This window comes from Trichosurus vulpecula, chromosome 3, assembly GCF_011100635.1.
Source record: "Trichosurus vulpecula isolate mTriVul1 chromosome 3, mTriVul1.pri, whole genome shotgun sequence".
Lineage (NCBI taxonomy): Eukaryota > Metazoa > Chordata > Mammalia > Diprotodontia > Phalangeridae > Trichosurus > Trichosurus vulpecula.
This window is the reverse complement of record NC_050575.1, coordinates 161888909-161912406: the sequence shown is the minus strand read 5'-3', so window position 1 is coordinate 161912406 and position 23498 is coordinate 161888909. Positions and strand designations below refer to the sequence as shown.

The 23498-nt window shown below is 39.3% G+C and overlaps 2 protein-coding genes across 2 annotated transcripts in view; both read right to left on the bottom strand.

Annotated features, from left to right (window-relative positions):
- GLE1 (GLE1 RNA export mediator) overlaps window positions 1-9090 on the bottom strand; it is a 28329-nt gene extending 19239 nt beyond the window's left edge. Inside the window, exons 1-3 of the mRNA XM_036753058.1 lie at window positions 8874-9090; window positions 6380-6598; window positions 5139-5249 (exon numbers count right to left, since the gene is read on the bottom strand). Of these exons, the coding sequence (XP_036608953.1) occupies window positions 5139-5249; window positions 6380-6598; window positions 8874-8972 (429 nt within the window). The 5' untranslated portion in view covers window positions 8973-9090. The remainder of the gene's footprint in view (window positions 1-5138; window positions 5250-6379; window positions 6599-8873) is intronic.
- An 806-nt stretch (window positions 9091-9896) lies between these two features.
- ODF2 (outer dense fiber of sperm tails 2) overlaps window positions 9897-23498 on the bottom strand; it is a 39613-nt gene continuing 26011 nt past the window's right edge. The window contains 10 exon segments of the mRNA XM_036749865.1: window positions 9897-10838; window positions 11903-12028; window positions 12311-12473; window positions 13347-13447; window positions 14505-14686; window positions 15699-15801; window positions 15950-16060; window positions 16773-16785; window positions 17249-17312; window positions 17315-17382. Of these exon segments, the coding sequence (XP_036605760.1) occupies window positions 10650-10838; window positions 11903-12028; window positions 12311-12473; window positions 13347-13447; window positions 14505-14686; window positions 15699-15801; window positions 15950-16060; window positions 16773-16785; window positions 17249-17312; window positions 17315-17382 (1120 nt within the window). The 3' untranslated portion in view covers window positions 9897-10649.

The following is a 23498-nucleotide window of genomic DNA, read 5'->3' as shown; positions in this document are numbered from 1 at the left end:
TTAACTGTTTACATTCCTTATTAACTCCTAAAAACTTTACCATTATCAGAACAATTAGAAGTAGCATACACAGACAGAGGGCACAAGTGTGAGTTGACTATGATGGGATTATTATTTTTTAAAATTAAGGGGTGAGAAAGAGGGCTACCCTGGGAGAAGGGAGAAGAACAAGGAAAGATATTTCACATAAAAAAGGCAAGCAAGGAAGAGCTTTTACAATGGAAGACAAAATTGGGGGAGGGGGCAGCACTTAAACTTTACTTTCATCTGAATTGGCTCAAAGAGGGAATACATACACCTTGAATTGTATATAGAAAACTATCTTACACAACATGAAAGGAGGAGGAGATGGGGATAGGAGAAGTGGGAAAGTTGGGGAGGGGTGCTGATAGAATGAAAACAGCAGTCAGAAACGAAAGAGACTTATGAGGAGGGAAAGGCTAAAAAAGAAAGAGCAGGATAAATAGGGGGAAAAAATAAGATGGAGAGAAAGACTCAGTAATCATATAACTGTGAATGTGAATGGGACAAATTCACCCATAAAATGGACGAGGATAGTACTATAGAGTAGAAACAAGAATGCAACAATATATCGTTTAGAAAAATCACATGTGAAAAAGAGATACAAAGAGTAAAAAGAAGGGGCTGAGGCAGAATCTATTATGCCTCAGTGAGGTTAAAAAAAAAAAAAGCAAGAGTAGAAATCATGATCCTGAGATCAAACAAAAGCAAAAATAGAACAAATTTAAAAGAGATAAGCAGGGAAGGAAAACTACATTTTGCTAAATGGTAACACAGACAATGAAGTAATATCAATATTAAACATATATGTACCAAGTGGCATAGGATCCGAACTAATTTTTTTTAGCTTTTATTTAGTATTTGCATCCAAATTCTTAAAGGAAAAGTTAAATGAGTTACAAAAGGAAATAGACAGTAAAACTATATTGGTGTCAATTTTCCCCTCTCAGAACTAGATAAATCTAACCATAAAACAAACAAGATGTTAAGGAGAGAAATAGAATTTTAGAGAAGTTAGATAAGATAGACTTCTGAAAAAAACTAAATGGGAATAGAAATGAGTATACCTTTTTCTCAGCTGTATATGGTTACAAAAATTGGCCATGTATTAAGGCATTAAAACCTCACAACCAAATGCAGAAAAACAGAAATATTAAATGCATCTTTTTCAGACCATAATGCAAGGAAAACTACATTCAATAAAGGGTCATGGAAACAGAGAAAAAAAATTAATTGTGAACTAAATAATCCAATCCTAAAGAATGAGTGGGTCAAAGAACAAATGATAGAAATGTTAAATAATTTCATTAAAGAGAATGACAATAATCAGATACCATACCAAGATTTATGGGATGCAGCTAAAGTAGTACTTAGGGGAAAAATTGTCTCTAAATGTTCACATCAATAAAATAGAGAAAGATCTGATCAATGAATTGGGTATACAACTAAAAAAAACTCAAAAAAGGAACAAATTTAAAATCCCCAATTAAACACCAAATGGGAAACCCTGAAAAATCAAAGAACAGATGAATAAAATTGAAAGTAAAAAAAAGAAAAATCCCTGAACTAATAAATAAAACTAGGAGCTGGTTTTATGAAAAAATAAAACAGACAAACCATTGGTTAATTTGATAAAAAAAAAAAAACAAAAAAACTAAATTATCAGTATCAAAATTGAAAAAGATGAAATTGCCACCAATGAAAATGAAATTAAAGCAATTATTAGAAACTATTTTGCCCACTTATATGCCAATAAATCTAACAATCTAAGTGAAATGGATGAATATTTACAAAAATGTAAATTGCCCAGATTAACAAAAGAGGAAATAAAATACTTAATTAACCCTATCTTAGAAAAAGAAATTGATCAAGCTATCAATGCGCTCCCTGAGAAAAAAATCCCCAGGACCAGATAGATTCACAAGTGAATTCTACCAAACATTTAATTCCAATACTATATAAACTATTTTGAAAAATAAGGCAAAGAAGGAGTCCTACCAAATTTCTTTTATGACACAAATATGATTCTGACACTTAAGCCAGGAAAAGCAAAAACAGAGAAACAAAACTTATAGACCAACTGCCCTAATGAATATTGATGCAAAAATTTTAAACAAAATACTACCAAGGAGACAACAGCAATATAGCACAAAGATCATAATAAGCAGGTGGGATTTATACCGGGAATACTGGGCTAGTTCAATATTAGGAAAACTATCAGCATAGTTGGTGATATCAATAAGCAAAACAACAAAAATCACATGATTACCTCAATAGATGCAGAAAAAAATTCAAAGAATTCTGGAGAATCAACTAAAAACTAGTTGAAGCAATGAGGCTGAAGCAACACAATAAAAATGACAAGTCTACCTAAATTACTTATACAGCGCCATACTAATCAAACTACCAAAAAATTATTTTATAGAGCTAGAAAGAATAATAATTTATCTGGAAGAAAAGGTCAAGACTATCAAGGAAATCAATGAAAAAAATTGTGAAGGAAGGTGGCTTAGCAGTACCAGATCTCAAACTGTATTACAAAGTGGTAATCATCAAAATAATCTGGTACTAGCTAAGAATCAGAATGGTGGACCAGTGGAATAGATTAGGTAACAGTAATCTACAGTTTGATAAACACAAAGATCCAAGCTTTTGGGACAAGAACTCACTATTTGACAAGTTTCTGAGGAAACTGGAAAGCAATTTAGCTGAAATTAGGTATAGATCAACACCTCATACTGTATACCAGGATAAGGTCAAAATAGGTATATGATTTAGACATACAGGGTAATATCATAAGCATAGAGAAGCATGGGAAAATTTTATCTCTTGTCAGACCTATGGATAAGGGAAGAATTTATGACCAAAGAAGAGAAAGCATTATGGGATGTAAAACAGGTAATTTTGTTTACAGTAAAATAAAAAGGTTTTGCACAAACAAATTCAATGCAGTCAAGATTAGATGTAAAGCAGGAAACTGGGAAAAAATTATTATAACAAGTTTCTCTGATATTGATTTCTTGAATCAATAGAGGAGTGAACCAAATTTCTAAGTGAGTCATTCCTCAATTAATAGTTAAAGGATATGAATGGGCAGTTTTCAGAAGAAATAAAAGCTATCTGTAGTCACATGAAAAAATACTTTAAATCACAACTGATTAGAGAAACTCAAATTAAAACAACTCTGAGATACCACCTCACACCCATCAGAATGGCTAATATGACAGAAAAGGAAAATGAGAAATAATGGAGGAATGTGGAAAAATTGGGACACTAATGCACTGTTGCTAGAGTTATGAACTGATCCAACCAGTCTGAAGAGCAATTTGGAACTGTGCATGCCCTTTGACACAGCAATATCACTACCAGGTCTATCTCCAAGAGATTTTTTTCAAAAGGGGGGCTGCAGGGGAAGGACTTATACATACAAAAACATTTATAGCAGTTCTTTTTGAGGTGGCAAAGAATTGGAAATTGAGGGGATGTTCATCAACTGAGGAATGGCAGAACAAGTTGTGGTATCTGATTGTGATGGAATACTACGGTGTTATGAGAAATGTTGAAGAGGATGCTTTCAGAAAAATATGGAAAGACTTACAATAACTTACAAAGTGAAGTGAGCAGAACCAGGAGACCCATGTACATAGTAACAGCAATACTGTATGATTATTAACTGTGAATGGCTTAGCTATTCTCAGCAACACTGTGATCTAAGAATTCTGAAGGACTTAAAAATGCTATCCACCTTCAGGTAAAAAATTAATGAACTCTGAGTGCAGACTGAAGCACAATTTTTTCACTTTATTTTTTTTGCTCTTCTCAACATGGCTAATATAGAAATATGTTTTGCATGATTTTATATCCCATAATTGATATCACATTTCTTCCCTCCAAAATGGGTAGCGGGGGGATGGGAGAGAATTCAGAACTAATTTTTTTTAATGAATATTAAAATAAAAGACAAATTTGAAAAACAGTTTGATAACAACATAATTAGCTTCTCATATATTTTATTTTATGCATTTAAATTGAGAAGGGGTCAACAGGCTTCACTAGACTGTCAAAGAGGTCCATGACACACAAAAGGTTAAAAAGTCCTATAACAGAAGCAAAAGAGAGCCACTGGAGTTTACTGAGCGTGGGGCATGACAGGTTCATATTTGATCTTAAGATAAAGGATTACATAACAATAATGTTGCTGAGATAGAAAGAGCAAGCTTTGGTACATGATTTGATATATGGTGTAAAGGAGAACCTGGGAGACTAGAAGAATGGTGGTGTCTTTGAGAGAAATAGCTCAGTTTGGAAGAAGGGTATGCCTAAGAAGAAAGACAATGAGTTCTATTTTAGACATGTTGAGTAAGATTTCTTTAGAACACCCAGCCAGAAATGTTCAATAGGCAATTGGTAATATAGAACTGAAGCTAGATATACAGAACTAGGAAACTTCTAGATAAATATAAGAGTTAATTGCAAAGGGAGCTGAGAGACTGATAAAGAGTATAGGGAGAAAACAGGGTCTAGGACAATGCCTTGGGGAATTATCCTCAGTTAGGAGGTGTGATATGAATAATGAATTAGCAAAGGAGGCTGAGAAGGTAGAAAGTGAACCAGGAGAGAATAGTATTCCCAGTGGCTTCAATGTAGTAAGTACCCATTAATGTTTCATGATAACTAAAACTGGTCTCTTTTTACCTTTGACAATTTTAAAGACTTTTCACACTCGTAATCCAGGTGTTAAATTTTTGTCCTTTATTTGATTTTTTAAAAATATGCCTTTACTATAAATGAAACAGTAGAAAGGGTGCTACCTAGAGTAGCTGGGTTTTAATCCCGGCTCTGTCACTTGCTGTGTGACCCTGGACTTCAGGTTCTTCTATAAAATGAGAGGGTTGGACTAACAACCACTAAGGTCCCTTCCAGACTTTAAATCTATCGATTTCCCTACACTCATTCCAAAGCACGAGTCCTCAATTTGCAGAAGCACTCAAATCATGTGCAAAAATAAGGCATGAAATTTTTTTTTTAAATCCATGGAGAAATGTCTCTCTCCAGCTAACTTATGCTCATATATAGTGTGGCCACAACTAACATTCATTGCTCCTTGATTTACTTACAGTTCCTTTCATCCTGTGTACTTCCTCATACATTCGAATGCATCCTTCCACCTCCATTCCCCGTGAGGGGCGAAGTACCACAAATTTTGCCTGACTGTATTCATCTCGATTCTGTGTAACAATAAAAAAGCAAAATATTTTCAATAATATTCTTTCTTCCCCTCCAAAAAGAAAGCTGCCTTTAATGTACCCTATATGGGGCATAAGTGACGCTAAAATATGTTACAGCTAACATAGACTACCTTTTACAACATCAACTTTAAAGGTGTCCCCTTGAATTTACCCAAATTATTCTGGAATGTGCCTCTATTTTCAGTTTAGACCACCTCGTAGGGTGGCAAATTCCTTAAGTTCACTAACCATCACAGTAAATGACCATGCCTTATGGAACAGGGGTCCCCAACCAACAGGTAAGGACACCTGAAAGTTCTTTCAACGCTAGTTGATGCTGTTAAGCCTTTATCTGTGGCCTGTTCCCATAACACTTTCCCAAACACTAATCAGAGACTTTGTCAGAACTCAACCTTGGTTTATGACCTAATTGTTTGCAATCCTCTTTTCTATCTCCAGTTATCGTTAGACTCTAATGAAAAGTAGCTTCTCTCCAATAAAAAACAAAACAAACAAGCTGGGCATCTGGCGGCCTCTTGTCCAGGACATCCAGTATTTAAAGGCAACACAATTAATAATGAACCCTAGAATAGTTCATAAATCATTTCAGCTTAGACTGTACACATGGATACCATAGAGATCAGAGTATTTAGCAAATAATGTTTAATACAGTTAATATAGTTGAAGCATGGGTAGAAAAAACAATGCCATACACAGCTTAAGACCACTTCTCTTCTTTGAACTGATATATGAGCAATTCTGATTCCACTTCTATAACAATAAAGCAATCAAATAACATAAAGGCTCTGTTACATAGCACACTTTTGCAAAACCCAGCCAAGACATCTTTGAAATGTGTATTTCTGCAGCACTGAAATATCCACATATTGGTACCAGTAATTTTAAAGATTCTCAAGAATTTTGCCTAAAAATATTACTTTTAATTCATTATGTGATCTTTAAATTTTAAAATTTTGATGAGGTACTAGCCTATGTTTTTATATACCATCTACTTGATCATTTTTTCCCAAATAAACTAAGACATTATTCTCCTAAGACACTACTGGGGAATGATTAAACCAATTTGACTTTGGGGTCACCAATCCTTTTGGCTTAAGCTAAACTGTTACCTGAGTTCCACTTGGAGCTGCTGCAGGGGAAACTGGTAAGGATACCTCTGCATGTCTGGCAGGAGATTTGGGAATAGATAATACTTGGTCAGGCGCAGAGGACAGTGCTGAATTCTCAGAGAGAAGTTGATTCTGGTGAGAGTGAGGCAAGATGTGGTCTACTACCCAACCGGAGTAAGTAGACAACTCAGGAATGGACATACATTCTTCCAAAATCTCCTAGGGAGAAGAGAATCCAGTTATGCATTCACGTTCCACGTCAAAAGCTCAATGCCACAGACAACTAATTTTATCCACACAATCCTCTGTGCATCTTACAAAAGACCAATTAAGTCTCCTCTGAGAGGCCAAAATAGCAAAAAGCTTCATTGTAAATTCTCCTTCAATCCTATTCCAAATCAGAGATGAAGAAAAAGACTTAAAAAGGTCAAAATTTATTAAGAATATCTTTGAATATTCAAATATAATTTCATCGAAAGAGAATGCATTATTCACTCTCTCAAGTTTCACTATTTAAGAACTAAGAGTATAAAAATGAACTTCGCTATTCTTTTCAGAAGTGTCAAACCACCCTCCAATATCCATTGCTACCTAAATTTAGCTGGGCACTCACTATTGCTCAGCACTTTTTGTTACCTGAAAATCTGTGGAGAAGGTTGCAGCCTATTCTGAAACTCTTCTACCACTCCAACAAGTCTCAAACCCTCAAATCTATTCCTGGGTATTTCACTTTCAAGACATACGCATGTCTCCTACTTTACTAGGAAGAAAGCCATGACTCAAGCTGGCTTAACTTTCCTGCCTCTTTACCTCAAAATTTCTCCTCTCTCAGAGGAAGTATTCCCTTTTTTTTAAGATCAACTACTCTACACAACCACAGATATATGGATTCCCTGAGGACCAACCCTGACAGACTTCGCTCCTCTCAGTAACACAAAGTGCAGGCACAACTCCAAAGGACTCACGATGGAGAATGCTATCTACATCCAGAGAAAGAAACTATCAAGTTTAAATGAGATTGAGGCACACTTCCATGCTCGCCTTTTCCTCTTCTCTTTTGTTTTTGTATTTGGGTTGTTTTTTTTTTTTTGGTTCTGTTTCTTCTTTCTCATTATTCATTCCACTGGTCGTAATTCTTCTCTGCAACTTGACTAGTGTATAAATTAATTCAATCCGAAGTCATTCGTGGTAGTTATATGAGATTCCATGCCGTCTTGGGGAGGGAGGAGGGAGGGAGGGGAGAAAATCTGGAACTCAAAATTATGTAGAACCGTGTGTTGTGAACTAAAAATAAAAATAAACTAAAAAAAAAAAAGATCAACTACTCCCCACCATACCTCTGCCCCTCTCCTATCTTACTTTTTCTACGGACTACTCTATCAACTGAATTTACACGTTTGGCGATGAAGAGCTTTGTAAAGATGTTTCTAGCATGGAGGTGCATGACAAAATCCACTTCTGGGTGAGTTAGGTGTCTTCATCTAGCAGACTATTATTGAGAGTCTGACTTAAGGCAGGGATGGAGAACAGGAAAGACAGAACTGTTAGGAGCCTACTGCCCTAATACAGGTATAAAATAAGATACCTTGGGGGCAGCTAGGTGGTGCAGTGACTAGAGCACTGGCTCCTGAGTCAGGAGGACCTGAGTTCAAATCCAGCCTCAGACACTTGACACTTACTAGCTGTGTGACCTTGGGCAAGTCACTTAACCCCAATTGCCCTGCCTTCCCCCCCTCCAAAAAAAAAAGATACCTTAAACTAAGTAGGAATGGAAAAGGGATGTATGTGAAAGATGTTAAGAAGAATCCATAAAACCTGTTCAAAGGATCAAAGATGATTCTAAGGTTCTAGGATGCTAGAAAACATATCTCTTGTCCCTCATCCCCACCTCCATGACCCGCTTCCTATTTCTGCTTTTCCACCTGAACTATTCTGCTCATCTATTAAAGCCAACTTAAACACCACCTCATCCTTTGACAAATTTAAAAAAATTTTTTGAGCGCCCACTAGATACATTACACCGGATACAACAAAGGCACTCACTGCTCTCAAGGGTCTCCTCAAGGGAGGAAAGGATACATAAAACAATCAAATAGGGAAAAGGGGAGAGGCATGAAACTTGGAGAAGGAAAAGACCGCCTTTAGCAGAAGAAGGGGTAGATGGTCAGCAAATGCTTTCCATAGGCGAGCATCTCCACAGCGACTTGAAGAAAAAGGGAGGGGCCTCCGGGAAGGGGCTTCCGTTTCCAGGCGTGAGGCACAGAGGTGGGAGTGGGCAAAATGGGCCGGAAAAAAGAGAGGACGAGGCCAGAGAAGGCGACCGCCTACTATGGGAAGGGTTAGGCATGACGCCCTAAGGCCACGCTCGCCCCTGTTCCCCGGCAGGGCCCCGTTCTCTCTAGGAGGGAGGGGGGCGCGGAGCGGGGCTTTGCTGCTCTCGGCCGGGCGCGGGGCTGTAAACCCGCGAAGGGTGAGAGGTCGGCGCCTCGCTCACCTCGCCCCGCAGCAGCCAGTCGCGATGGTAGGACAAGCGCCCTTTGTGGGAGCTCCTAGAGCCTGCAGGGTTCTCCCAACAGCGGCCCTCTGACGGCATCACCCACCCCGGCCGCAGGCCCCACGCCCACTCCGAACAGCAGCTCACAGAACCACCACTTGTGACGAGTCAGTCTCTCGAATCCACCGCCGTCGCCCTAACCTCCTCCCGCTTCCGCTTCCGGTACCCGGCTCCCGATCCCCTTACACCCAACAGCTCGGTGGCCCCAGCCCGCGAATGCCGGGCCCAAGCCCCACCCTTCGGGGGCCGGCGGACCACGCCCCAAAGGCCACGTAAGCTAAAAGGGGCGGGGTACACTTAAAGGGCTCGCTACAACTAAAAGGGAAACCGCTTGGAAAGGCTTCTCCAGGTTTGTGTCACTTGCCACTGACAGAGCTGAAGGCGCTAATCGATGTCCTTAAATTAATGATATTTTAGAATTTTTATTAAGAGTCTTATTTGCATGTGCCCTGGTTCAGCCTCTCTTGAAATGTCATAATATAGTATTGCATTAAAGTAACCCTCTTTCTCCAAGAACGTATTGGGCACACTTTTAAAATGTCATCTGATTAACTGTCACAGAGGGATAAAGCAAGGACAAGGGGGACAGTCTACTTCCGTTACTCACGGGGGCCCCACTGGAGTGCCTTGATTAGAACACAGGGGTCAAATTAATCTGCCCTTTCTATTTTAAAGGTTATAATGGAGCTGCCTTAAACACTACTACTTCTAAATGACTTCTAAATCTTGGTTCTTTAATTCCTCTATAGAACTAAACTGTGTTGCTCATAGAAAACTAGAGAAGATCCCAAAAGAAAAGAGAGAAAAAAAAATCAAACAAGAATCAACCATAATTTAAAGAAAAGCCTACCACCCCAGAAGCAAAATTATTTTAAAATCTTTAATAATTTGCTGCCCAGAGCACTTTAAAATAATTTGTTTTGTTTAGGGGAGGGAGAAAGGATCATCCAATGGAGCCCGATAAAAATTATAAAAGAATCTTGTAAAACACAAATAGTACAAAAACAATGCTTCACAGATACAAACCAAGCAGTGAAGTAAACACCAAAAATAACCAGGATCAAACTATCAGGAAACTAAAACAAAATTCTTACATTGTCTTATCCTGAAGTGCTTTGTGGGGTTGGGAGAGAGGCAAAAAAGTGGGGTTTTAGGTTTCCTCTGATATATGAAAGATTCAGAAGAATAGGGTAAGTATCCAAAGGAATTTTTTTTTGAAGTGTCAACAGACATTGCACTTAAGTTAGAAGTTATTTTTAAAAAGTGAGAAATGCTTACACTTGGGGGAGGGGAGGCAAGCTAAGAGAATGTAAGCCTGTAACTAAGTTTCTTTTTTCCCTAAAAGAGAAAAAAGGGAAGACCACATCAAACAGTTTCTATGAAGACTAAGAGGAGTTTGGGGATGAGGTGCCTCAAAGGAACTGAGGAAAAAAAATCTCTCCAAGGATTGGGAGAAGGAGCAATATATTAAAATCTAAGTTGTTATCAGGTTAATTTAAAAAACTCCAATCCAGTAACTGAGGGAAAAAGGGGGAGGCATAAAAATGTCCATATCCACTCAGTCCTAAAGATGATTTGGCATGGACTTTCCCAGAGCAAGACGCCAGGACAAAATGTCTGCACCTCTCTCAACAAAAGGAAAAGAGCAACAGCCCAGAGGTTCTCTAGGTATACCTCTTCCCTACAGTAAGGCTCCTTGGAAGGGCCAGCACAACTTCATATGGGAGGTGATCGGGAACGGATGGGAGAGCTTGTTAAATATGCAGTTAAAGCATTGTCCCCAAACACATTGGCATAGGATGATTTAAGAAACTGGACATAATTCTGCATGCTTCTGTTGGTACTCTCTGATTGTTCGAGACGGTCTTTTAGGTCCTGAAGGCGGCTCTGGTATCTTCGGTCAGCCTAAAAAGAAAAAATGGAAGAAATTGAGGGCCCAAAGGAGCATGAGATAAACTGTTAACAATGCAGCATTCCCAGCACAGAGCTGCAGCATGTAACGCTTTGCGATGGAATTTTTCACTAAGTTCAACTAGGTTAGGCATAAACATGCACAGAAATCAAATGGCAGGTGCAATCTCATTGGAGTATCAAGAGTTTTTTAAAAAGTAGGTTTACAAGGTTAATTCTTGAGCTATTATGCACAGAGGTAATTTTGTGGTAATATTCTTAAGTGTATCACACGGACACGTGTGCATGTGTGTGCGTGTATTTGTGTGTGTGTGTGTGTGTGTGTGTGTGTGTACACCAATTACACTTGTTATAGCCTCTGCTAAAAATGGCTATTCTAGACACATGGCTTTCAGACTAAGTTTAAAGCTTGAGCTTATAATGTAAAAAGAATACTACAAAAATTCATTATCTCCAATTTGTTGAAATTTTACAGAGAAGGATTTTTCCAGTCAAGAAATTATATCCTTCTGATATGAGGGTTACAGGAAGACAGAACCTTAAAACCCACAATTCACCCCAAGGAACCTACAATTTACTTGTCCAAGACTGACAAACTTGTTTCATGCTATAACAAATATTTAATCTGTTGGGATTGCATAAAGAGTAGCCATAGGGGCAGGTAGGTGGCACAGTGAGTAGAGCGCCAACCCTAGAGTAAGGAGGACCTGAGTTCAAATCCGGCCTCAGACACTTGACACACTTACTAGCTGTGTGACCTTGGGCAAGTCACTTAACCCCAATTGCCCTGCCTTCCCCCCTGCAAAAAAAAAAAAGAGTAGCCATAAATGATTCACATGTTCTCATAATAATGACTTTTCCTATCAATTTTTTGGGGAACCTGAAAATTTTAGAATTTTCTTTCATCTCAGGAAAACCTTACTTGCCAGGACATCATTATCTAATACCTTCAGTCCTTTGATATTGAGTATGGTTGAGGAATTCTAGCCACCACCCAGAACCAAATTCAGACTCTGCTTTCTGTTTTGCTTATTCTTCTCACCCCCAACTCAACTCACATCATCTCGGCTCCGCCGTAGCTGGTTGAGCTCTGTTTTGGTCCGACTCAATTGTGTTTCCAGATCCAAGATTTTGTTCTGGGCTGTTCGTTCCTTGGAGACTGCACGCTCCCTTGTTTGTTCCACCTGGAGAAAGGGCCCAAAGCTGTGTGTGTTGCTTTCCCAAAACTTAGCAGCCACCACTTTCACAAAATAGACTGTGTGATTCCCCTCTCCCTTGATGGGACACCCTTGATACCTTACCTTACACTTGGAGGCTCCATTTTCCCAGAAGTATAGTGCTACTAACAAGGTAGAGGGGGCAAGGAAAGGTAATAGAGGGGAAGACAAACCTCTGTCAAGCCTCCTCTACCATGTGTCACAACAAAAGGGCTATGGGACAGCCAGGACTGGGCTGGCACCACTGACCTGTCTCTTGGCATCTTCAATGGCATTTTCCAGCTGTCGTGCTAGAGAACCACATTCTCGGGTTTTCTCCTCCAACCGAAGCTGGGATTGATGGATTGCCTCCTCTCTCTTTGCAATCACCTGGAGGAACTCAATGTTCTGGGCACTAGTACCCTCAAGTTTCCTGTATAAAAGTACTAAGTTAAGTTTCCTCCATTCTCTTCTCCCATCACTCATCTCCATCAGGCACCCCAGAGTGGCACTCAAATGTAAATAATCTCATCATGCTACCAGAGAATCAGAGTCCCAAAGGAAATGGCATATGAAATAAACCAAATTCATTGAAAGACCAAAGGGTGGGGGGACTGGGTTGAGGCAAAGTAGGGAAACCATAAAATCATAATGGGATGGAGCATCAGAGATGCCAGAAACCCAACAGAACTTTACCACCAGAACAAATCTGATGGGTGTGTCCTGCCTTTTCTACTATCCATAGTGAGGTGGGAGCTCTGCTCCTTCTGTTCAATCTGGCTGTCACAGTGAAAACTACCTTCCACTGATAGGAGTCGTGGATTAAGGGAGCTTAAAAAGGGCCCTCAAACAAGGGAAGACTCATGGTCATTGGTTAGGTAAATAAATCATGGGATGGGAAGACAGAGGTCAGAGAATAGACGGAGAAAATACCCACCACCAACATGTACCAATTGTCCCATTTAAAGCAGGACCCCTGCCTAAATGAAATATGCCTTTCTCCAAGGACTGGATTAAGCTCTCAATCTACTGGAAGTGGCTGTGTCTTGGTTCTTGGGTGTTCCAAGGCTGAGAGGTCTGCAGAGAAGTTGTACTTTGACTGTACGATGGTTACAGGTGAAATGAAAGCAACTTTTCCTAAAGAGTTGCCGTTTGCGCTTGTCCCTTTGAAGTTAGCCCACCACCATGATTCCAGGGCCTTGGGTCAGTCACCCAAACTCTTCAGTGGATAAGCATAAAGTGGAATCTGAAGAGTTCAGGTCCTAGAAAAAGGCTGAGGACAGAAATAGGACACTGTGACTCTAACCTCTCGAGTTCTTCCACTTTCAGGCTTAGCTGTTTGTTTTCCTCCTGAGAATATTGATGTCTCTCTCTCACCACCTCCAGCTTCTCCCCCTGGTGTTCAATCTAAAATGACAGGAAAATAGACCATTTTACATAGAAGGTGATACACTATCCTGTCCTCCCTTCTCCCAGGAAGTTGGCATCCGTATGGATGGTAGATGATATTTCTTGGTGAGGTTGAATGTCACCTTCAGCATCCATTGTAAAGCCATACCTTCCCTGCCCATGCAGGACTTGAAGAAGTTTAGATCTAATAAGAATGAAGGCTTCCCCACCATCTTCCCAAAAGAAGAAACATCTGCTCCTAGGAAAATATAACGATGCTTTCTTGACCAGGAGAAGCCAAGGCTTCTCTGAAAGCGAAAAAGCCAAAATAAATCCCTGAATCCAAAAATATAACCAGATTGTCATGACGCACATAGGATATTAATACTCAAATAAACTCAAATTAGCCTACAGATAACCATATTTGGGATCTTTACTTTGGATATAAGAAGTGGAAGGGATCTTATAGATCATCTAATCCAACCCCTTCCTTTTCAACATAAGGAAATATAAGTTTAGAGAGGTTACGGGACCTGTCCAAGATCACCATGTTCGTCCCAAGTAACAAAAATAAGTTATCAGCATGCAATATTGGAGACATCAGGCATGACTGCATCAGAAGAGAATGTCAGATACTATAACTGCAAACAAAAGAATGAAAGGGAGAACATATGAAGTATGAAGAGAAGCCAGACGAGCATTCAGTGCCACAATGTCTGATGCCCGGGCCCTGTGGATTACTCGGTCTCAGGACAATGAAAGGACTCAAAGTGCAAGCAAGAGGTAAACTGAATCTCAGACCAGTATGAAAGCTGTGGAGGAAGAGAAGAGCCAGCCATCAGAATCGATAGAAGAAGCTCAAAAGTGACGCCTCCTATCACTAGAATCACTATTTACAAACACAAGAACATTTGGCACACCAGACTTTTATTTCACAGTTGATGAGAATTAATTCGTTTCGAAAAGTGGCAGCCAAAGAAAAGGAAGTGATCTTCCTTTGGGGGCATGCGTCTCATCTTGGTATCCGGCTGGCTGTTCGGGTCAGGTCGTGAGACCCTTTCTGCCAGTCCCTTACCCGGGTGCGCAGATCTGCTATGATAGCTGTGAGGTCCACATTTTTCCTCTCATAGCCTTGTAACTGATCCTGACATTCGGCCAGCTTAGCCTCAGTAATTTTGAGGATCTCAGGCAGTTGTTGAAGGTCAGTCAGCTGAGCCTGGAACTGCTTACGAGCCTTAAGGAGGGAAAGAAAGACATCTTTTCATAAAGACCAGCCCACATTTTTTACCCTCTCGAAGTACTCTGATAGCAAGGTTAAACTAAATATCCATCAAGCTTGCCATGTAAATCTCTTGATAACAAGAAGGGATTCTAGAAATTGGAAAGCCACTATCATTCCATTTTGCATCCTTCCCCAGAGTCAATCCCTGTAAAATACCCAACTGTCCTCTAGGATAGTTCTGATCTATCCACCAGCCTAATAGTTATGGAGAATTCCATTATGGATGACCCATCCCATCTTCTAGTCATGAGGCACTACATGGATCTTTGGATGTCTAACAGAATATACAATACTTCTCCATAATAATAGACCAGCCCCAAAACCCAGATTTATAAAGGCACCTTTCTTGACGATCACACGAATTAGGAAATCTAGGTTGGTTTTTTTGTGTGTTCAGGCAACTATGTGGCAAAGTGGAGAGAGGGTCAGGCCTGGAGTCAGAAAGATCTGAGTTTAAATCTGGCTTCAGATATTTATTAGCTGTCTGACCCTGGGCAAGTCACTTAACCCGGTTTGCCTCAGTTTCTTCATCTGTAAAATGATCTGGAGAAGAAAACGGCAAGCCATTCCAGTATCTTTGCCAAGAAACCCTAAATGGGGGTCACAAAGAATCAGACGTGACCGAAATGACTGAACAACTTTTTGTGTGTTGCTGCAGGTTTGTAGGGGGTGCAGAAGAAGATAGCAACTAGGACCATAACACCACCTGGTCAAGCAAGTATCTAGGAGTTCTATCATTTGTTCTCTTAAAATGAATGGGTCTTTGAATGCTTTTAGCTTCAATTTTTTTTTAAAGTGAAAGTAGGGAGAGAAAGAAGGGCAGAGGTAGAAGGCAAGGAAAGAAAAGGAGAAGGGAAGAAGAAAGGTGCTAGCATTTTGGAAGACCACTTTTCCCTTCCTAACTCAGAATATAGGAAGTGGCCCAGGTACCTGCCTGATTAATTCAGAAAGGGGATGGGGGAAGTTTGTGTAGACATGAAAAATTACCGATTCATTTCTTGTTCATTTCATCTTTGAGGATCTTATTCTCTTTGTCGCAGCGTTCCAGTTGAGTGGCTACCTCATCAGCTTCCATCCGGGTCTTCATCACCTAGGACAGGGAGGGCAATTATGGTGAGAGACAACCTTCTCACTCAGTTGTTGAAAGTAAGGAGGTTCAGAGTGGGAAAACCTTAAAGCAGCTAAGAGGCAAGAGTGAAGTTGGGTGGTGATGACAAAAGCTCAAACTAGAAAAGTACCTGACTCTTGTAGTTGTCGATCATCCCTTCATAGTTCTTGACTGACACCTTCAGCTGTTGGACCTCAATTTGGGCTTGACTTAGCCTGTCTTCCACAGGGGTGATACTAGCCTGTAGAGGGATATGAGGAATATGGAGAGCTTAGATTTGACCAACCACTATGGCATTAACTTCGGACTAATGCAGTAGGATGGGTGAAAAATATCTCTGTTGAACATGGGAAAAACATATTTCCTCAGAAAAGCAACAAAGATAGAAATATCAGTCTTCAAACTTTACCGGCCTTGTTTCCTCCCCCCTTAAAAAAATTGGCCTTACAGATCGAGGCACACACATGATTGCCTTTTTTTTTTTGCTTCTCTTTTGTTTTTTTGGGTGTGTTTTTTTTTTTTTTGGTTCTGTTTCTTCTTTCTCATGATTCATTCCATTGGTCAAAATTCTTCTCCACGACTTGACTAGTGCATAAATTAATTCAATGCGAAGTTATACATGACAGTTATACGAGATTCCATGCCGTCTTGGGGAGGGAGGGGGGAGGGAGGGGAGAAAATCTGGAACTCAAAACTATGTAGAACCGTGTGTGGTAAACTAAAAATAAATAAAGAAATTTAAAAAAAAAATAATAGACAAAAAAAAATTGGCCTATCCAGTTCCCTTCCTCTAGAAATTAAAAGAAATATCGATTAGTGCTTTTGAAAAGTAACCATTCTTGATTCTAAAAGGCTGACCTCATTCAGACTTATATCTCTGTTGCTAAGAGATAACTATCCCCAACCCTTCCCAACTTATAAACAGGGAAATAAAGTTCTGAAATTGAAATGACCTGCCCAAAGTCTCTGTGGAATAGAATGCAAGGTTCTAGATTCCTGGCCTGTTCTTTTTCCTCTGGTCAGGACAGAGCTCTATAGTTTGTCCCAGCCCCAGAGGATAGCCCCCTCTAAGCCTGTGCATTATGGGGGGCAGGGGTAGAGGGTGGGAGAAGAATCTTGTTGAGTAATTAATCTGTTTCTTAGGATGGTGTTCAGGAACATGCTATCAAGAAGTCAATAAAAGACCTCTGGGTCTTGAAACTGGGACACAGAATTAAAGTCACATTCTCTCATTTCAATCTCATTTCATACCCTCAAAACATATACAAAGCCCTCGGGCAGGGATACCTAACTTCAATCTAGTTGCCAAAGAGGAATGGCACACGCAAAGTTGCCTCAATAAGCTACAACATCCCTTCTTTTCCCACCCTCTGACCACATACAGTAGCAGATTTTCTGAAAACATTATGTTCAAGGATGCTTGGCTGACCTTAGCCTCTCATTCTCAAGTTTGAATGCAGAATATTCTGCTGTCTGTCGGTGTAATCTTTCACCAGATTATCCCGGTCTTCTCGCATCTTCTCCTCCAAGGCATGCTGCTGTGATACCAGATCTGTCACTCGGCTGGTATAAAAGAAAAAGAAAAAGAGAAAACAGCAAACATCAGATTTCAAAGAATCCAATATTTTGGAAATGAAGTAGCTCCTTATGATCCAGAAACCCCTGGCATGAGCATGCCAAAGGCTAATAAATCTAGAATGGTAGTCTCCTCAATCGATGGGTGAGGAACTAACTCAGCTTCTCAACTGAAGCTAATACACTGAATGCTAAATACATTGGGTGGGGGTGGGGGGGTCAGGGAGGACATAAAGGGGAAACACTGCTGAAACCTGGGGCCTGGTCAAGTCAAGTGTTAAGAGTGGTATTGGGAGGACAGCATGTTATACAAACATTTCTCCCAACAAATACATACTTCCACCCCACTAAAAATGTTGATGAGATGTAGGTAATAGGCTGCTGTGTACCGCATATTGGATTTTGTAAACAACCAGAAGAGAAACTGAGCAACCAAAAGGCTAGGGAAGGAGATTCCCCTCTGAGACCTACAACCAGTCACCTTCTGGCCTAGATTGACAATCGACACCACTCCAATTTCAGGAAGTGCCTGTCGCCTAGTCAGACACTGCTCAAAGTCTATTAAGGCTGTCTTCAGATTCCTAAAAGATTCCAGAGAGAGAGAAAGAGAGAAGAGGAGAAGAGAAAAGAGGAGAAGAGAGGAGGGGAGGGAACAGAAGAGAGAGAAGAGATGAAGGGAGAGAAGAGGAGAAAAGAGAAGAGGAGAGAAGGGAAGGGAAGGGAAGAGAGAGAAAAGAAAGAGAAGAGAGAGACCTTTAGGGCTTACTTTTATCAAAATAAACCTTAGGCTTGAACCACCTAGTCCTTAGTGCTTAGTCCAAACAAAATCATCAGAAGTTATACCACCTCAGATTAAATAATATATGACAATGCATTAAAATAGTTATTCACCACATCCAAGTAAGATTGATGTGAGGAAAGTAAAAGGCAATATAGGAAAAAAACAATTCATACTGACAGAAAAAAAATAGTAAAAACAGTATCATCTACTGGTTTGATGCTAAAAAGGAATACAATAAATTATAATTGACCCATGATATTAAAAAAACCCAAACACCACCACAAAATCCTGAACAGAGAATATTCGTTATTCTTAAATTGATAAAGAATTATTTACTGAAAACCATGAACCAATATTATCTTCAATGAAGAAATGTGTAAGTATTGCTATCAAAAAGAAATTACTATGTCCTCTCTTAATCCATCTATCCCAATACTGGTAATGGCTAATATTTATTGTAAGGCAAGAAAAGTTAGTAAGGGGAAGATATTTGGTAAGGAAGAGATATCATAGCCCTATTTTGAGATAAGGTGATTCTAACTTGAAAATCCAAAGGGAAAAGAAAAGTTAGATAATCAATTCAATAAACACCTATTAAGTGTCTACTACCCAGCACTGTGGTCAGTGGTAGGGATACAGGGACAAAAATGAAAGTGGGCCTGCCCTTAAGGAGCTTACAGTCTACTGGGGAAATAAAACATACACTTTAATAAATCCAAAATAAAACTACTAACTTCTGGAGGGGAGGTGGAGATCAGGAAAGCCTTCTTGTAGGAAATGGTAACTGAGTGGAACTTTACAAAAAGCTAGGGATTACTTAAGGATTGGAAGGAAGTAGGTAGTGCATTCTAAATTAAGTGTGCCAGCCTGTGCAAAGCTATAGATACAGGGGAAAGAATATTGAATGTGGGGAATACCAAGTAAGCCAATTTGCCTGGAAAGTAAAATGTATGAATGATGTGGGAACAATGTGAAATAAGTCTGGAAAGGTATCCCTCATTGTGGAACGATTTAAATTGTTTGAGGAGATCCCAGAGTCAGTACAAGCCACTGGCAATTTTTGAGTAGAAGAGTAACATAGTCAGACCTGTGCCTGAGGGATACTACTAGGACAACTATGTGGAAGATGGATTGGGGGCGGGGAGGGGAGGGAGCACACTAAAACCAGGAAGACCAGTTACAAATATATTCCAACAGTCCAAACTGAGGGGTAAGAAGGTCTGAACTAAGGAAGTAGCCATGTGAACTAGGAGAAGGTGACAGGTGTGAGAAATGTTGGAAAGGTAGAATCAGCAAGATTTCTTAACTAATAGGTTATGGAAGGATGAAGGAGAAAGTATAGTTAAGAATACAAAAGTTATACACCAGATGACTAGGAGGATGGTGGCATTCTCTACAAAAAAAAAGGCTAAGTTTAGAAATGGTGGAATTAGAGAGCTTTATTGGAGGAAGAAAAACAGTGAGTTCTGGGCGGCATACTGTCTCTGAGATGCCAATGGTACAGGCACAGGTGGATATATCCATCAGGCAGCTAGTGATTCAGGGCTAGAGCTTAGGAAAGGTTAGGATTTGATATGTAGTTTGGAGAGCAGTCCTGTAATGAAATGATAATTAAATCTGTGGGAGCTGAAATCACTGAGAAAAGAGGGGTCAGGACAAAACTTACTGCTTCAGGACAAGTAGATGGTGATCAGTGTCAAATGCTGTAGAAAAGTCAATAAGAACGAGGACTGAGGAAAGGCCAATTGAGTGAGGAGATAAGAGAATGTAGGTAACCTTAAGAGGGCATTCTCAGTAAAATCATATTGTAATAGGTTGAGAACTGAAGAGGGAGATAAAGAAATGGAGGAAGTTAATATAGATAGCTCTTTTTAGAAATTTGGCTGTGAAATGGCAAAAAGAAGATAGCCCAAAGAGATAGCAAGGCTAAATGAAGGGTTTTTTAGTATGGAATTCATCTGGGTGAGTCTGTAGGGAACACGGAAGAAACAAAAGAAAGACTGAAGATTAAAGATCAACAGGGTAATATCTGAATAAGAAAGGAAGAGAGGATGGCCACTTCATTCTCAAATTGGATCGAATGAGAGAGAAGGGTTAGGAAGTAGGAAAGAAGGGGGAGCTCACAAAAGATATACTCTTTTTTTTTTTTTTTTTTTTCAGAAAAGAAGTCCAGAACAGAGAGGTGTTTTTAAGGAAGCTTGAGAAGAAAAAAGTTGTAATAACCATTGCAAGGAATGTGATAGAAAATCAATAAAAAAGGAAGAAAAAAAAAGGATTGCTATGTAGTAGTGAGGTAAAGCCTAAATGAGATAAAATATAAATTTGTAGTGGACCCTGATGACATGAGTTTTGCAAGCAACAGGCATTGATAAAAAGGGGAGAAGATAGTATATAGTTGAAGTGATCAACCTCAGTGATTCAAGACTGTGAAGTAACCCCTGAGCAGGAAGATGGAGAGAAAGAACAGGTAGGTTTCCACACCTACCAGAGGTACGAGTGAAGATAAAAAATAGTCTTGGAGTGGTGAAGTAGCAGAGGAAGAGTGATATGGGACAGGAGGTAATGATCAGAGAAAGGAACTCCTGCCATATTCAAAATCATGACACTCTTATCACAGTGATGGTGATATCTAAGATATGAATGGCTGAGATGACATAAAGATGTAGTTCATGGGAGTTGAGGCAGTTGTGGAAATAACAGGCTAAGGAATAAATGAAGGGATAATGAAGTAATATCAAAGGGTATACCGAAATCCTTCAGTCTAAGGGTAAGGGGGCGGAAGGGATGGAGAGGCATGGGGAGGAAGACTATAAAGATGCACACTTGAGAAAGGACAGAATGACCTGGAGCTTCTTCACAGATAACTTTGACAAGCCATTATAAAATGGACCTCAAAGTAGGAGAGGTTGCTTAGTAGTAGATAGTCTGGAAGTGGCAATGACAACCAAGGAATATGCCCTACTTCTCCCCCGGCCAGCCCTTGCTCTCAGGCTGAGCCCAGATGTTGGTAACTATGAATTGTGTTGGGTCTGTCTGTTGATATTTGTAATTTTGGTTTTGAGGTTCGGGGTGCTGGTTTGTTTTCCCCCAAACTAAATGAATGTTTTGAACCTCAGGGTGCTGGCTTTCTTCCCCTGAAGTACGTGAATCTGTATTTGGTATATCTCTTGATGCTTGTCTGTATGCTCCCCTGAACTAACTGAATGCTGGCCTTTTCCCCTGAACTAACTGAATGTAGTCTGTATTTGGTCTCTCTGTTGATGCTTGTCTGTATGCTCCCCTGAACTAACTGAATGCTGGATTAAAGTAAGCTGGTCAACCCCTTCACCGTGCTTTCCTTGTTTAAGCAGATAAAAAGAACCTGTGCTTTCCCAGCGTCCCGGAAGCCTCCTGGGTCCCGGCAGGCCCCTGTGTGCCGGCTGTGGGGGAGGGATCTTACGCCCCCACTGAAGCTGCTAGCTGGGTTGTTAAAACACCTACCAGTGAGATCTGAGTCAAAAGAATATAGGGATTTTAATCAATTTTGAAAAATCTATGCCTTTTTCACGTTATACAATTCTTGTTCATGTGCTTTGAGAATCCTCCACAAAGACGTCACTTAATATTCACGGAGGCCTTCTTCTCATTCTTCTACTATTTTGTGGGTACCAGGATTATATTCTAGCTGTCCCTCACTCTTGCCATATAACTGTTCTTTCCTGATCATACATGTCCCTGATGAAGTGTCAGTTCTCACATATAAGTCAGCAATAGCAATATACTATGGCCTGTGTGCATCCTGTTTATCTTTCCATTATTTGCTGGGTTAACTGCAGATGGAATTTTTATGAGATTATAACATTCTGTAATTCATAAGCATATAGCACGCATTATAGGAATGCTCAGAGAGGCAGATTTTCAAAGTAGAAAGAAGCTTGAACTAACATATAATGTTTTAAGGTTGCAAAGTGTTCACATATATTATTCTCATTGGGTCCTTACAACCTCCTTAAGTACTTACAGATGAGGAAACTGAGGTTTCGGGAGGTTAAATGATCTGTCCAAGATCAAACAGCCAGTGTTAGAGATGAGATTCAAAACTAGTCCTATCCTGACTCCAAGTCTAGTATTCTGTATACTACACTGCACTAACTCAACATCCATTAAAAATACTGTCCAAAATGAAATGAATATTTACAAAAATATAAACTTCTCAAATTAACAGAATAGAAAATAAAATACTTAAGTATGCCTATTGTAGAAAAAGAAACTGAACAAGCAATAAATGAACTTCCTAAAGAAAAAAAAATTCCACAACTAGATGGATTTACAAATGAATTCTACCAAATATTTAAAGAAAAACTAATTCTAATATGACATAAACTATATAGTCTTGATATCTAAAACAGGGAGAATCAAAACAGAAAACTGTAGACTAATGTTCCCCTAACGAATATGGATGCAAAAATTTTAAAATAAAACACTAGGCAAGGAGATTACAGCAATATATCACAAAGATCATATACTACGACCACCAGGTGGGATTTATATCAGGAAAGCAGGACTGCTTCACATTAGGAAAACTTTAAGCACAAAAACAATTATTCGATAGATGCAGGAAAGCTTTTGACAAAATATACCTATTCCAGTTTAAAATATTAAAAAGCAAAGGAATAAATAAAACTTTCCTTAAAATGATAAATACTATCTATCTAAAACCAAGAGTAAGTATTATCTGTAATGGATACAATCTAATAAATTTCCAATAAAAGCAGGTGAAATAAGAATGTCCATTACTACTCAACATTGTACCTAGAAATTCTAGCTATAGCAAAAGAAATGGAAGGAATAAACATAGGTGACAAGGAAACAAAACTATCACTTTTTGCAGATGATAAGTTTACTTAGAAAATCCTGGAGAGTCAACTAAAAAAACTAATTGAAACACTAACTTTAGCAATGTTACAGGACATAAAATAAAATCATTAGCATTTCTGTATTTAACCAACAAAACCCACAGGAAAAGAAGAGAAAGAAATTCTATTGAACATTATAGACTGTATAAAATGCTTGAGAGTTTACCTTGCCAAGACATACACAGGAACTATATGAATACAATAACAAAATACTTCACCAAAGAGGGCTCTAAACAATTGGAGAAATATTAACTGTTCATTCATGGGTAGGCTTAGTCAATATAATAAGAATGACAATACTGCCTAAATTAATTTACTTATTCAGTGCCATGCCAATTAAATTATCAAAGAATTACTTTGTAGAGCTAGAAAAAAATTGTAAATTCATCTGGAAAACAAAAGGTCAAGAATAATATCAGGGAATCGGT